The sequence below is a fragment of the Sapajus apella genome, unplaced genomic scaffold (genome assembly GCF_009761245.1).
Source record: "Sapajus apella isolate SASKATOON/1434 unplaced genomic scaffold, GSC_monkey_1.0 scaffold62, whole genome shotgun sequence".
Taxonomy (NCBI): Eukaryota; Metazoa; Chordata; class Mammalia; order Primates; family Cebidae; genus Sapajus; species Sapajus apella.
This window is the reverse complement of record NW_022437002.1, coordinates 3,523,441-3,538,903: the sequence shown is the minus strand read 5'-3', so window position 1 is coordinate 3,538,903 and position 15,463 is coordinate 3,523,441. Positions and strand designations below refer to the sequence as shown.

At 51.9% G+C, this 15,463-nt stretch overlaps 1 protein-coding gene across 1 annotated transcript; it reads right to left on the bottom strand.

Annotated features, from left to right (window-relative positions):
• Positions 1-6,693: 6,693 nt before the first annotated feature.
• On the bottom strand, positions 6,694-14,461 carry LOC116529583 (antizyme inhibitor 2-like). The gene is given in 10 exon segments (XM_032247583.1): positions 6,694-6,937; positions 6,939-7,039; positions 8,267-8,311; positions 8,314-8,366; positions 8,524-8,668; positions 9,691-9,856; positions 10,382-10,516; positions 11,361-11,533; positions 12,495-12,668; positions 14,180-14,461. Coding segments are annotated over 10 exon segments (1,404 nt in total). The 5' UTR covers positions 14,348-14,461.
• Between the last annotated feature and the right edge of the window lie 1,002 nt (positions 14,462-15,463).

Here is a 15,463-nt window from a genome sequence, read left to right as displayed (position 1 = left end):
GTTGCAGTGAGCCGAGATCATACCATTGCCTGGGCGACAGGGCAGGACTCGGTCTCAAAAAAAGGCAGTTTTGTCTACATGGAAAATCTGTTGGCTAGTGTAGCCATCTTCATCAATGATCTTAGCTAGATCTTCTGGATAACTTGCTGCAGGTTTTTACATCAGCGCTTGCTGCTTCACCTTGCACTTTTATGTTATAGAGACAGCTTTTTGCACAAACCCCATGAACTAACCTCTGCTAGCTTTTTTTTTTCTCTTTTTTAAGATGGGGTTTCACCATGTTGGTCTTGAACTCCTGACCTCAGGTGATCCGCCCACCTTGGCCTCCAAAGTGCTTGGATTACAGGCATGAGCCACCATGCCCAGCCCAACATCTAACTCTTCTTCTGTATCTTCCTCACCTCTCTCAGTCTTCATAGAATTAGGGCCTTGCTCTGGATTAAGCTTTGGTTTAAAGAAATGTTATAGCTGGTTTGATTTTCTGTCCAGACCACTGAAACTTTTTCCATATCAGTAATAAGACTTGGAGGCCATAAGAGCCAAAGGGTGACCTGGGGTGGGAGTCGGGGGTGGAGGTGGAGGTTGGAGTTAAATCGTGGCCCCACAAAATTTGTGTCCACTGGAAACTTAGAACGTGACTTTATTCAGAAATAGAGTATTTACAGATGTGATGAGTAAAGGATCTTGAGTGTAAATCATCCTGGATTTAGCACAGGCTCCAAATCCAAAGACTGGTGTCCTTATAAGAAGATGAGAGGTCGCAGAGACACAGAGAAGAACGTTGTGAGGCAGAGACTGGAGTTTTGCTGCTGGAAGCCAGAAAGGGCCTGGGGCTACTGGAAGATTGAAGGGGCAAGGAAACATTCTTCCCTGGAGGCTTCAGAGGGAGCATGACCTTGCCAACACCTTGACTTCAGACTTCTAACCTCCAAAACTATGAGAGAATAAATTTCTGTCATTTTTTAAAATTTTTATTTTTAAAAATAAGGTAGGGTCTTGCTATGTTCCCCAGGTTGGCCTCAAACTCCTGGGTTCAAGCAATTCTCCCACCTCGGCCTCCCAAAGTGTTGGGATTGCAGGCAGGAGTCTGTCACTTGTAAGCCACCAGTTTGTGGCAGATTTTTACAGAAGCCTTTGAAAACCAGCACAGGGTACTCGAAGCTGCAGGTCTCTACCTACAAAATGTACAGGCTATTCTTCCAGTGTTCTGCTTGCCATGCCACTGTGACACACAACCCATCCCCCACCACCACCCTGACCAAGCAACCCTCACCTCTCCACTGCAATGATGCAGTAACCTCCCCGGTACACAGACCACGCCAGCTTTTCAGTTATTCCTTTCTACCATACTCTGTGCTTCTCCTTCAGTGCAGTTAAATTACTGATTTTTATCCATTCTGTAATCTAAGGGTTTGCTTAAGGTTGAGCCTGCTGTATCTGTTGTCATTTGCATTGCATTGTTTCTGTGTGTTTTGTAATTTGGGTTTGTGAGTTCATCTTCATCTGTGGGTTCAGGGTGCGACTACGCAGAGCAGATCTCATTTGCTTCTACCAGGCATCCCTCGGATATTACCAGTCACAGACCACTTTGGAGACTAATTTCTCAGTTTCAGGGTTTCTCAGACTACAAAGAAAATGTAAGTGTAAATTCTAAACCCTTGGGAGGGTTGGCCTATAGTTGTAAATCCTCAAGGGACAATTTTCCTTCGTTTCCAATCCAGAGTACGAGTCAAGACAAACAAGCTTCACTGTTGTCTTTCTATGCCCGTGGGCAAAGGGGTGGATGTTTTTTCTAGTCCACTCCTTTTCGGCAGGTGTAACTCTATAATGTTTTAGGATTTGTGTGCATTTGGTGGGATTAGATCCAAACACCTATTTCTCTCTTGCCAGGCCTCTCATACCTTGTCCCTAGATGGCTATTTAAAGCTAACTCCTTTGGTTACCCCCAGGACAGCCCAAAGGTCAGCTCTACACTTACTGTTCCTCTTTGGTTTTGGTTCTTAAGTATTTCTTTTTCTTTTCCTTTTTTTTTTTGAGATGGAGTCTCACTCTGTCACCCAGGCTGGAGTGCAGTGACACAATCTTGGCTCCGCCTCCAGGTTCAAGTGATTCTCCTACCTCAGCCTCCTAAGCTAGCTGGGATTATGGGCATGAGCCACCACGCCTGGCTAATTTTTGTATTTTTAGTAGAAATGGGTTTTCACCATGTTGGCCAGGCTAGTCTTGAACTCCTGACTGAAGGTGATCTGCTCACCTTGGCCTCCCAAAGTGTTGGGATTATAGGTATGTGCCACTACACCTAGCCTATTTCTCTTTCTTATGAGTCCAGCAATGCATCTAAAGGGAAGTTGGTTACATATTATCTGGCAAATCTAGGTTTTGTTGTTGAGAAGGTTTTCAGGTTATCTTCTCTGTCATTGTACAGAAACTGTTACCAGAACACCAGGAGTTCTGTCTAGGTCTTTCTGCTTGCTGCACAGAAGCCAAACACTGAGACAAATATTGCCAGGGAAGGCTTTAATTGGGTGCTGCAGCCAACGAGATGGGTGATCAGTCTCAAATCCAATAAAATCAGAGGTTTATATAGCAAGAAAGAAATGTAACCATATGTGGGAAATTAAGGGGTAAGGAAGAGAAGCTGATCAGCAGAAGTAGCTGGTCAGTTAGGCCATCAACAGGTGAGAGGTCTGGTGAGTTTCAGCTCCTTGATACTATCTGGGAGCCTGGATGGTTGGTTTCCTGAGAAAGCAACTCAGATAAGACAAATATAATGTTCTCATTTCAAGACTGGGAGGGTCAATTTCTATGTTTATTCAAAATAAACCAAAAACATCAGCTCTATGGGACAATTGGGCCAGTTTAAAAACTATGAATCCTAATTACTTCTTTCTTGCCCATCTCCCTCTGCCAGATATAGTCTATCGTATTGAGCCCCACACTCCCTCTTGCTTGCCTTTCCATATCCTCCTCTGTGCCACCAGGCTGGAAGCCTAAAAACTACATTTCCCAGATTCCCTTGCCAGTTGGGTTTCCATGACATTCTGCCCATGGGAGGTACTCATGCCAGAAAAGAAGATGGGAGGAGGGCGGCAGCCATTTAGCTCCTGGCAGTGCTTCCTACAGTGGCCATGGAGGGGCTCCTGCGAAGGAGTAGTGGTGGTAGGAGGTGACCCTGGGCTCCTGCCTGGGAACTGGTGGTTCATGAAGAGGCAGCAAAGGGGCCAGACAGCCAGCCATTCTGACAGTGTCAGTGTCAGCATCAGGGGAGTGTATCTTCCCACAAGGTGGTGGCCTTAGGAACACCTGGAGGGGCCTGGAGGACACAGTTAGGAGATGCGGGCTGAGGGAGGCCCTTGCAGCACCTGGGGTGCAGCGGTCCAGCAGCCAAGGACTGACAGAGGTAGATGACAACAGACGTGTGACCCCACTCCAGATTCCCAGTGTTTTCTACTTGTTTGTTTTTAATGCCCCCATGATTCAAGTGATGGAGGCTTCTGCTTACGGATCATAAACCGCAAACATCATCTTGTTCATGGTCTGTCACTGGTTGGTTAGACCTGGAGGCCTGCGATTTACATACCCAGACCCACTTACCGTCTCCCACCCCCAAGGGGCAAAGAAAACTCACTGGAATGTCTTCCATCTGGATACAGTTCACATTGCCCAAAGCCTGCTCATGCTCCTAAGTATCCCACCCATAATCTGTGCTGCTTATTTCCTGAGCGTTTGGGTGAACCAAGACCATTTTGCAGGCAGGGAATTTGATATTCTGGGATGCCCTCATAAGATGCACCTGATTGGATGGGCTGCTGAGCTTCTCTAGCTTCTCTGAGTGGCCTCTGTTACCCCAATCTGCCCTTTGCTTCCCAGGTGTCAGGGGAAATTCCTTTTCAGCTCCAGGGACTCTGGGAATACTGAAGACCTGGCTGAGTTGAGTGGTAGCAGAGAGGGTGGGAGACATCCTGCTGAAGGGAGGGGAAGCACCTTCCCTGAGTTGGAAGCTGAGAAATCAGTAGCTGAACTCACTTGCTGCAGGAATGTGGCCTTGGGATGTGATGGGCCCTGCCTCTGCTCCTTCCCTCCCTCCCCAAACATCTGGTTTGCCTGAGACTCAGGAGTTTCCTAGGACTCAGGACTTACAGCACCAGCACCAGAAATATTCCAGACAAATCCAGGCGAACTCGTCACCTGTGTCCCCAGGCTCTGCAATCTCTGTTTCTCATCTCCAATCCTGGCCACTCACTGTTCTCTGAGCAGAGGCTCATTCCCATGCCTGGGCCAAGTTGTTCACGCTTCCTGCCCCCTTTTACCTACTGATTCTGCTCTTCCTCCAGGTCCCCCCACTCTCCCTCCAAGAAGACACCCAGTCTTCCGGATGGATGGCTTTCCCCTGAACTGTCCTCAAAGTATGTCCCATGTTCCTCCCTGTGCCGCAGCCAGCTGCACCTGCCTTTAGCTTTCCACGGGCCTCAGGACTTCTCGAGAACTGGGTCTGCACTTGCCTCGCCTGTCCCCGTAGCATCGGGTACACACACATCTTGGCTTGGCCTGAATGGGACACCCTACAAACACTCTATGAAAAGGCCCAGGGCTCAGGGTGGGGTCTCTTCAACATCTGAACTCCAGGAGGAGAGCCAGCAAGAACAAGGTGGCTGAAGGGAAAGCTGACTCTAGGATGTGCACAGTGGCTCACGCCTGTAATCCCAGCACTGTGGGAGGCCAAGGCGGGTGGATCACGAGGTCAGGAGCTCAAGACCAGCCTGACCAAAATGGTGAAACCCTGTCTCTACTAAAAATGCAAAAATTAGCCAGGCGTGGTGGTGCACGCCTGTAATCCCAGCTACTTGGGAGGCTGAGGATTGCCTGAACCCAGGAGGCGGAGGTTGCAGTGAGCTGAGATGGCGCCATTGCACTCCAAGTGAGGCAACAAGAGTGAAACTCCATCTCAGGTAGGGGGGAAGCTGACCCTAAATGACATGTTCATCCCCCTCTTAATCCCGACAACCCTATGGGGAAGTTGTTATTCTTACCACCATTTTACAAGGAAAACTAGAGTTCAACTAGGTTATTTAACCTGCCCAAGTTCACAGCTAGTCGCAGTGGTGCTTAAATTTGAGCCCAGTTATCACTTATTCCAGTGATGTGCTCTTAACCAGTATGATATGTTGATGCATTTGATAGAAACCCTTTCTGGAACAAGGCAAGGGCATGAGTAAATAGAAAGTGGGTGGAGGGGTGGGATGAATTTAAGGATGTAAACTGACACCAGTTAGGTATGAACTGAGCAGGTATGTAGGTTGCATTATTTGACATAAAAGATCAATAGCCCATTTTTTTGTTGTCACTCTGTGAGGAAGTAGCTTCTAATGTGTCCCCTTCAACCACTGCTCAAGAGGGTGGGAAAAGAGGGATGGGGAAGAAAATAAGAAGGGTGGGCAGGGCAGGCCGGTGCTGAGAAAACTCTGTAAGATCTGACCAAAGCCACAGGCATGCGGTGGCTCATGCCTGTAACCCCAGCACTTTGGGAGACTGAGGCAGGTGGATCACTTGAGCCCAGAAGTTTGAGACAAGCCTGGGCAAAACGGCGAAACCTCATCTCTACCAAAAATACAAAATTTTGCTGGGTGTGGTGGTGCATGCCTATAGTCCCAGCTACTCAGGAGGCACCTGAACCCTGGGAGGTTGAGGCTGCAGTGAGCCGAGATTGTGCCACTGCACTCCAGCCTGGGTGACAGAGTAAGACTCTGTCTCAAAAAGAAAGGAGAGAAAGAGAAAGAGAAGCCGGGCGCGGTGGCTCACGCCTGTAATCCCAGCACTTTGGGAGGCCGAGGCGGGTGGATCACGAGGTCAAGAGATCGAGACCATCCTGGTCAACATGGTGAAACCCCATCTCTACTAAAAATACAAAAAATTAGCTGGGCATGGTGGCGTGTGCCTGTAATCCCAGCTACTCAGGAGGTTGAGGCAGGAGAATTGCCTGAGCCCAGGAGGCGGATGTTGCGGTGAGCCGAGATCGCGCCATTGCACTCCAGCCTGGGTAACATGAGTGAAACTCCATATCAAAAAATAAAAAGAGAGAAAGAGAAAGAGAAAGAGAAAGAGAGAGAGAGAGAAAGAGAAAGGGAAAGGGAAAGAAGGAAGGAAGAAAATAAATGAGGGAAGGAAGGAAGGAAAGAGGGAAGGAGGGAAGAAAGGAAGGAGGGAAGGAAGGAAGGAAGGAAGGAAGGGAGGGAGGGAGGGAGGGAAAGCAGAAGAGAGAAAAGGAAAGAACTGACCCAAAATGACAGCAAGATGTTTTTCGAAGTTCCACATAGGATTTCAGAGTTACCCAAACCTCTGCCTCCTCCCTGCCATCCCAACTCCCAACAGTTCCCAGGGCCTACCAGAGTGTCTGAAAGCCCTCCAGACTGGCAGGCTCTGGGTTAAGGCTCTGCCTCCAGAAGGCTCCTGGGGAAAGGGCATGGGATGCAGGGTGGGTGTCAAGGCCCTTTGTCTAAAGCCCTGAGGCTGCACACACAGCAGCAGAGCTGGGGCCTGGAGGCAGAGCTGGGGCAGTGGACACCTGAGGCAGGAGTGAGGCCAGCCAGTGGGTAGAGGGCCCGGGGGTCTCCTGCCACCAATTCTGCTTGAATAGAGGCTTCAGCTTTGCAAATCTCCACCTCCCTGGGAGGGGGCCCAGAGGCAGATCAGAGTCTAAAGTTCAGATGGACACTTTGACTTCAGTGCGTCAATGGGAAGGGAGAGTCCTTGGGACCAGTTCCCACCCCAGGCTCCAGTAAGTGTGAGGTTCCCTGCTTCCTCTTCAACCCCAACCCCCAGGCACCGGAGCTGGGGGCCAATGGCATAGAAGATGGTGATGGGCAGGAAGTCATTGAAGCTGGAGCTCACGGAGGACGTGTAGGCACCCATGGAGGGGAAGACCAGCCAATCGCCTACGTAGCTCAGGCAGCCACACATCCTCCAAGAAGAGCCTATCAAAGGCGTCACATGTGGTGCCATAGAGGGTGCGGGGGAAGAGGGGCATCTCTGAGCAGAACTCCTGAGTGACATAGGAAAGGGGGTCAGAAAAGACAGCAGGCTGGCCTATCCCACCCCTTTACCTGGAAGCCATTGAAAGACCCGGAAGGGCACTCCCAGGGACACACGGGTGTACACTGGCTGGGATCTATCCCTCCGTGGCCCCTGCCCAGCCTGGCCGGGTCTGACATGCCTACAAATAAGGCCTCAGTTTCCTCCTCTGTAAATGGGACTATCGTCTTCAATAATTGCTATAAGGGAGCAGTTGAAAACTCAGTTACCTAGGGGTCAAGCAGGTAGCACAAAGGAGTGAAATGGGCCAGGTAAGTCTTACAACAAACTGGAAAGTCAATGACTGTCCAAAGGAAAAGACATTGGGTGGGGAGGCCTCTGTCTAGTGGAAGTCACGTTCCAGCAGATGGCATCACGTGCCCGACATGCTGGTCTAATTTGTTGAAATATTTGTTGCCTTGTTGTTCTGCAAGTCCTGTAACATCAAATGTCTCAAATCTTTGAGAGGAGCTGAGAAAATCCAGGCTTTTATGAAATATGTCTAAGTTTTTAAATATGGACAACTAAAATTGAAAACTATTCCGGAGTCTCCTGCTGGTTCTTCCACATCCAGTATTCACTCCTCGACATGGGAAGAGAGGCAAATACACACACAAAGACACACACCCAGAAACACCACACACACATACGCACTCGTACGTGCATGCAGACACACGTCACATATGTGACCAAACATGTGCACACACCAAGATGTTCACTGGCCAGGAGAAAGTCAAGATATTTACAAAGCAGAGTGGCCCAGACACCAACCCATCGCATCAGGAGACACACCTGCCCTGGAGCTGGAGGAAGACTCTATTGGCCCTACAGGGTCAGGAATCACAGCTTTGTTGCCAGATCATGGGAGGGACTGAGCAGCAGGGGTGCTAGGGGTAAGGCCCTTGAGGGACTCGGAAATGACTCTTGAACCACCAGGAAGAAGAACTTGAATATTTTGGAAAACAGGCCACGCCTTTTTGTTCTGGTGATGGTCCCTTTGCCTGACGAGGCCCACATATCCAGCTGCTGCACATGCTCTGACCTGTGGGCAACACATCATGCATGTGCCCACGTGTGCTCTAAGCAGCAGGCAAGGCCCTGCTTCTGGTGTCCAGCACAGCCACTGTTCCCAGTCTGGGAGGCACAAGGCATGTTGAGGTAAAGGACTAGACTCTTGGGGCTGGCGTGGCTCCCTTACCTTCACCACGATGGGAACCCTCGGACAGGCTCTCAATGGCAGGCGCCGAAGGAGCCATAGTGGCCATCATTGAGATAATACACCAGCTTCCGGCTGCCTTCTGAAAGCAGGGAAAGGACAGGTCCAGAGAGTGTTCAGTCACTACTCTGACCCCCAGCCCCTGAGACAGAGCCCAACTCTCTGCCCTTCCTCTCCCCCAGGGCCTGGGGACGCCTAGACAGTGGCCTCCCCAACCAGCACCATCCTGGCCCACCCACCAGGCTCTAGCACAGCCTTCTTGGCAGTGATGTTGACAGCGGCAGTGCAGACAGACTCCACATAGAAGCGGCCAGGTTCTGCGATGACCTTGACGCCACACTCAGGGAAGTCCCGGGCCAGGGCAGCACTGATCACTCTCGCCAACTGGAATGGGGTGGAAGGACAGCAGGAAGAGGTGAACTCATCCAACACGTGTTGATGTGCCAGGGCCTGTGCCGGTGCCTTACCTGGGTCAGTCCGTTCATCCCCGAGGCATCCTGCAGGGTAGGCGTTAGAATTATCCCTGTTTACCAAAGAGGGAACAGAAGCTGAAAGATGGGAGGTCACTTGTGTGGGTTGCATGGTAGGTGTAGGGGCTGAAAGAGCATGGCCACCGGGCTCCCTGAGAAGTCCAAAGGTGCAGTCATTTAATCCGACGCACAGTAAGAAGACAGGTATCTCGTGGACCCAGGGAATGTAAACTCTCAACTGTAACTGTATTGGTGATGCTAACAATTCTACAGGAAAACATATATACATACAGACACACAGAGAGGGACAGCCCCCAACACCTTGCTGCAGCTGCAGTGGACACCCTGTGCCACCTGCCCTCAGCCTACCTGAGCTCGCCTGCCCTGTGCAAGGCGATTTCTAGCCTCCAGTGCCTGCGTTGCTTCTCTTCCTGTAGGCTGTCTCCAGCACCCTTGGAAACTAGCTGGAATGTGGGGAAATTAACACCCCCAGACCACAGCCTTCAACCAAAGAGGGACAGAAGTTGGTGAATAAAGGACCTAGCCCCCTGTCCCCTAGTGGGATGAGGTTCTGCATTGTCCCCAGGGGGACTGGTGCAGGGGCGCACACTGGTAACCAGCTCATAGATGAATTCTTTTCTGACCTTTCTCCCTTCCGTCTCACTTTCCTGACTTCCTCATTGGTGCTTCCACCGATCATCTCCAAAAAAACTGCGTGCATCCAAGTATTTGTCTGAGAGTCTGCTTTTGGGGGATATGAAAGACATGCACATACGCACATACCCACCTGTGCTCACAGAGAAAGCACACCCAGAGACACACCAGAGAGACCGCAACACACAGAGATACATGCATACACACAGACCCCTCCACACACACATGCCTGGGCACACAGGCCGACCTCCCTGAACACCCCCAGTGCCCTTGCCAGCTCACCTCCTCAAACTTGGGCCCGGAGCCCTCCATTCCAGGGAAGCCCCCTCCAATGTCCAGGTGGCTCATATCATGCCCAGCCCCGCGGCCCTTTTCAAAAATGCGCTGGCAGTCAGCGATGGCCTGTGTGAAGCTCTGGGGTGTCTGGCAGTCAGGGCCCACGTGGAAGCTAGCATAGCCAGTGCATGTGACACGGTGAGAGATATGTACAGAAAAACACGTTCAGAACCACAAAGCCACACGGACTGTGGATAACCGCAACAGACAGAGAGGCACAGTCACACATAAGGCATGGAGACACTGGGGCCAAATGCAGAAACAAACAGCTGGAAAGCTAACTGATTACACTGGCATAACTGTGTGCTTTCAGACACCTGCACGCTCAGGCCAATGAGGCACCCACAAAGGGGCACTCACCCTGAGTATTCACACGTACACACACTCAGACACACACTGCCACGGAGCCCGTGATCCCAGCACTGCCACGTGGGCATCCCTTCCCCTCATGGAAACTTCACAGGAAAACCTCAAACCCCAGGGCCCCAGAGCAGGGAGGCCCTGAGTAACCTTCACATCATATCCTGCCCCTTTTGACGGATGGGGTCCCACAGGCCTAGAGAGGGGCCACAGCTTGCCATGGGCCCCAGCAATGGACCAGAACCCAGGGCTCCTGGAGTCCTCAGGTGTCACTCACCTGGCTCCAACCACGGCCAACCCCAGGTCTCTGGCAGACGTGAGCAGGTGCCCACATGCCTCCAGGCTGGCTCTGTACTTGGTGCTCAGGGGGAAGGTGCTCTGGCTGTCCTGAGTCCCCAGCCAGAGGAGCAGCCTGGAGGAGGGACACCGGGATGGAGATCACTTAACCAGCGATGCCAAGGGGCCCAGGCCTTCTTATATCTCCAGCCCCACCCGAGCTCAGCTGATCCACAGATCTGGGAGGTTTTCCAACGCCACCAAATCCATGTGGCCATAAACCAGCCCCACGCACCTGTGTATACATCTACTTTTCTCCAGGTACACCCAGAGAAGGGAGTGTGGGAAACTGATACAGTGTTGGTAAGCACCTACTATGTACCAGGCAACATGCCCCCATGTTGTAAATGAAGGAACTGAGTGTTAGAGAGGTTAAAAGAGACTTGCCCAGGCTGGGCGCAAAGGCTCACGCCTGTAATCCCAGAACTTTTGGAGGTTGAGGCGGGTGGATCACCTGAGGTCAGAGTTTGAGACCAGCCTGGCCAACATAGTGAAACCCTGTCTCTACTAAAAATACAAAAAATTAGCTGAGTGTGGTGGCTCAGGCCTGTAATCCCAGCTACTTGGGAGGCACAGTCACACATAAAGCATGAAGAATCACTTGAACTGGGAGGCAGAGGTCGCTTTGAGCTGAGATCGCGCCATTGCACTCCAGCCTGGGCAACAAGAACAACACTCTGTCTCAAAAAAAAACAGAGAGAGAGAGACTTGCCCAACGCAGGGAAGCAACCCATTCCAGGATTTGAACCTGGGCTGTCTCACTCCAAAGGCAGCTGCCAGACCCTCTTAAACTGGCTGGGCCTTTAGGGTCCTCCCCTGGCTTGTCTCAGGCCAGCATTTGTCAGGGGTGTGCTGTGCTGGGTGATTCATTCTTTACTGCTGACCCTTGCCCCACCTACCTGCACCCCTGCTGGTCTCACCTGGCCCTGGGGTGGTGCTGGGCCACCTTGGTCAGCTCCTCCTCGCTGTCAAAGGTCAGGAGCTGCACCCCGTGGTGGGCAGCATACCGGATGTGGGAGGCAGGCTTGCAGGGGTTGGCATAGATGACACGAGAGGGGGCCACGCCCAGGCCCAGCACGTGCTCCAGCTCCACCTGGAGTGGCCAAGAGCCAGGGTTGGGGGCTGCCTCACTGCCCACCCCCAACTATGTGGGGATAGAGAAAGTGTTCATGAGCCAAAGAGGCTGCCCTGATGGAACCCCAGGTTGGAACCCACCCCCTGCTCCCTCACTTTCAGGGAGGAGCCCTGGGTGGGGCTGATGGGGTGCTCATTATGGAGTCCTTGCTGGGCAGCGCAGGGCTGATAGTCTCAATGCACCGGGCACTCCAGGTGCTGATAGTCTCAGCTTAGAACCAACTCCCTCCGATCCATTTCAGCCCCATGCAGAGATGGGGTGGCTTCCTAGAGGCAGCTTAATCCTGCTTAGCGGAGGGCTCCTGGGAAGGGAGGAAGGGCTGGTCTGAAGGCAGTGAGTTCTCTCAGTTGATTGTTCAGTCAGTTACAGATGACCACCTTGTTCTGCTCTTCCCCACTTCTCACTACTACACTTAAAAAGAAAGGAAGGAAGGAAGGAGGGAGGCTCAGCGAAATACTCCCAGCCCGAGAAGTTCTCCCCTTCCCACCTTGGCTTCTGCTCTAACCTCCCTCACCACTGCTGAATCCCCTTCTGCTAAGAACCCCTCGGAATGTTTCACCCCGGTGTACGAAAGAAATTCCGCTTTGGATCAGCTGTCTCTGTCTTTTTTTAAATTTTATTTTATTAATTTTATTTTTTTTAGCCCCCCACCCTCGAGATGTTCTGTCTCTTACCATATGTTAGCCCATGGGCAAGTGATCCACCTGAGGCTGTTGCCTCCTCTATGAAATGGGGGTCCCCTGGCTACCTCGCAGAGCGCATGAGAGGATCCGGGAGAAGGCATGTAAGGCCCCTGCAGGGTGCTTAGTGCATTTCAAGTGCTCCGAGGGACAAGGGAAACTTATTCATGAACACAGCAGCAGCAGGGATTCGCCCCCTTCCCACGGGCCTGGCTACTCCTCCACAGACACAGGCTCACCTGGCTGGCACAGTCGAAGCCGGTGCCCAGGGCGGCCAGGACATGCAGCGCCCAAGAGCCGTTGTTACACTTCAGTGCATAGAAGGGCGAGACCCATGGCAGGCCTTGGCAGAAGGCCCGATGGCAGCTGACCAGCATGTCCAGGTCGGCCAGCATAAAGGGGTCTCACTGGTCCTACAGGACAGGGAGACAGGGAGGAAAGGCTGAGGGGTGGATTATTTCATTTAATCCTCACAACAGCTCTATGAAATAAGGGCTGCTGTTATCCTCATTTTAGAGATGGGGAAGCAAAGGCTCAGAAAGGTGGTCACTGGTTCAAGTTCCTCCAGAAAGAGGATGGCAAAGACAGGGTCTGAACCCAGGTCTCCTAAGTCTCGGGAGACCACACTTGACACTGTTATATTCTGCCTTGCGATGTGTGCCGCGGTCCTCGGAGGAGAGAAGAGCCTGCTGGGCTGGGGCAGCTCCAGGCCATTTTTTCTACAGTTATTCAACAGGGTCATCCAGCACCTACTCTGTGCCATACTCTAGTCTGGGTACTGGGGAAAGAGCAGTGAAGAAAACAGACCCAAAATCCCCATCCTGGTGGAGCTTCCATCCAACTGAGCCACAGAGAAAAAGTCGTGGACTCATGCAGCATGAGCTCATTAATTAATTATCATGAGCCACACACCATGTGGGGGGAAGGGAAGGAGGTAGTATATAAATCATTCCCATTGCACAGATGCAGCCACTGAGGTACAGAGGGCTGGAGTGCCTCACCCAAGGTCTTACTGCTGGACAGCAACACAGTTGAGATTCAATCCCAACAATGAACAGCTTCAGGTGATACCTGTGGGTCGGGATATTTTGAGGTATCTATTTTTCTCTCTAATTTTCTCTCTTCTTCTCCTCCTCATTGATGCTCGTGTCTGGCTCTATCATGTCCCTGGGGGAGAGATGGTGGCTATGAGACTTCCTGGCCTTCTTTGGGAAGCTTAGCCCTTGAAAGGAGAGGGTGCCAGGGTGCAAGAAGAATGTCACTGTGACACTGACAGAAGGCCCTCCCTCAGACCGGGAAAAGTGTCCCCTGACTGGCAGGGAGGGGTTGGTGAAGATGGTAAGAGAGCTGAGACTCTGTGTCCTAAGGGAGTCTGAGGGGAGGTGGGGTGGGGCCTCTGGAAGCCGGTGGAGAGACGGTAAGTCACTGGGTGAGCCTAGAGCAGGCCGTCCCAGCAGGCAACTCCCCCAGGATCTTGTCAACTATGTGCTCTGTGCAGTGGGTCTGGAGTGGACAAAGAGTCTGCACCTCCAACAGGTTCTCCGGTGATGGTGGCGATCAGGTCCAGACAGGACCATGCATGGAGGCAGCACAGCCCTAAAAACCCAGGGAGCCAGGGAAGCCAGGAGGACAAGCGGGCAATCACCTTTGTAGACAGAAGCTGGAGGATGCCACAGCTTGGCACTGGGTAAAACCCCAAGTGGTAGAAGCAGGCAGGGCAGGAAGAATAAAAACCCAGGAGGGCTGAGTTGGGAAACCCTTCATAGGGTTTCCCAAGTCAAGTTTTTCCATTAGTTTTAGCACAAGAGAGCCTTGAGAGAGACAGCCTAATGGCGTTACAGAACGGTGAAACAGAAAGCCTATTTCTTGCCCACTACGGAAGACCTGAGGCTCACAACTCCTCGTCTTTCCTCTCCCAACATACCAAATCAGAAAGCTCCTGGATCCTTTGTAGGACCACTTGACGAGCAATTCTTCTGGCCCCAGGGTGATGAGTTCCTTTGGCCATGGCCACGGGCTTCCATGGGCTTCCTTCAGGCCCCCGAGGCTGGTGCTTATCCCCAAAACTCCAACCGAGCCGTCTACTGAGCATGGTCTTTGCATCCTGGAAAAGACTTGCTCTGATGACCCAGCCTCCTCCTAGCTCTCAGCTCCCCACTCCCCACAGGCCCTGGGAGCCAGGGCTCCCAGACAAGTTTTTTTTTGTTTGTTTGTTTTGAGATGGAGGCTTGCTCTGTCACCCAGGCTGGAGTGCAGTGGTGCAATCTTGGACCACTGTAACCTCTGTCTCCTGTGTTCAAGCAATTCTCCTGTGTCAGCCTCCCAAGTAGCTGGGATTACAGGCACACACCACCACGTCCAGCTAATTTTTGTATTGTACTTTTAGCAGAGATGGGGTTTCACCATGTTGGCCAGCCTGGTCTTTAACTCCTGACCTCAGGTGATCCACCCGCATCGGCCTCCCAAAGTGCTGGGATTACAGGTGTGAGCCACCACGCCCGGCCAGCTCTCCGGTAAGTATGCCCTTGGCCCTCCCACCCAGCTACAGAGAGCTCCATGGAGCCCTCCTGAGTTTCCCATCTGTAGGATGATGGGCTACGGGCCTCAGCCCAGCCTATGTCAGAATCCTGGTATGGGTATCAAGCAAGCTGCGTGCACCACCCATACAGGATGGGGTGATTGTGGTTCTCTTCCAGGCTCTCTCACATACGTTTCCATTCAGAGATGAGAAAACCGAGGCACAGAAATGATAAGTGTGGGCCAGGAGCAGTGGCTCATGCCTGTAATCCCAGCACTTTGGGAGGCTGAGGCAGGCGGATCACAAGGTCAGGAGTTTGAGACCAGTCTGACCAACATGATGAAACCGTCTCTACTAAAAATACAAAAATTAGCCGGGCGTGTTGGTGCGTGCCTATAATCTCAGCTACTCAGGAGACTGAGGCAGGAGAATCACTTGAACCCAGGAGGCAGAGGTTGCAGTGAGCCAAGATCGTGCCACTGCACTCCAGCCTGGGTGACAGAGCAAGACCCTGTCTCAAAAAAAAAAAGAAATGGTAAGTGTGGAGCCTGCGTTCCTTTAGATCTTTAGATCACAGCTAGGACCTAGGAGATGATCGAGTCCAACAGCCACATTTTACCAACAGGGACAAGAGGCCCAGAGAGAGGAAAAGACTTGGCCAAGGTTGAGTGGTTGGTAGCAGAGCTGGGA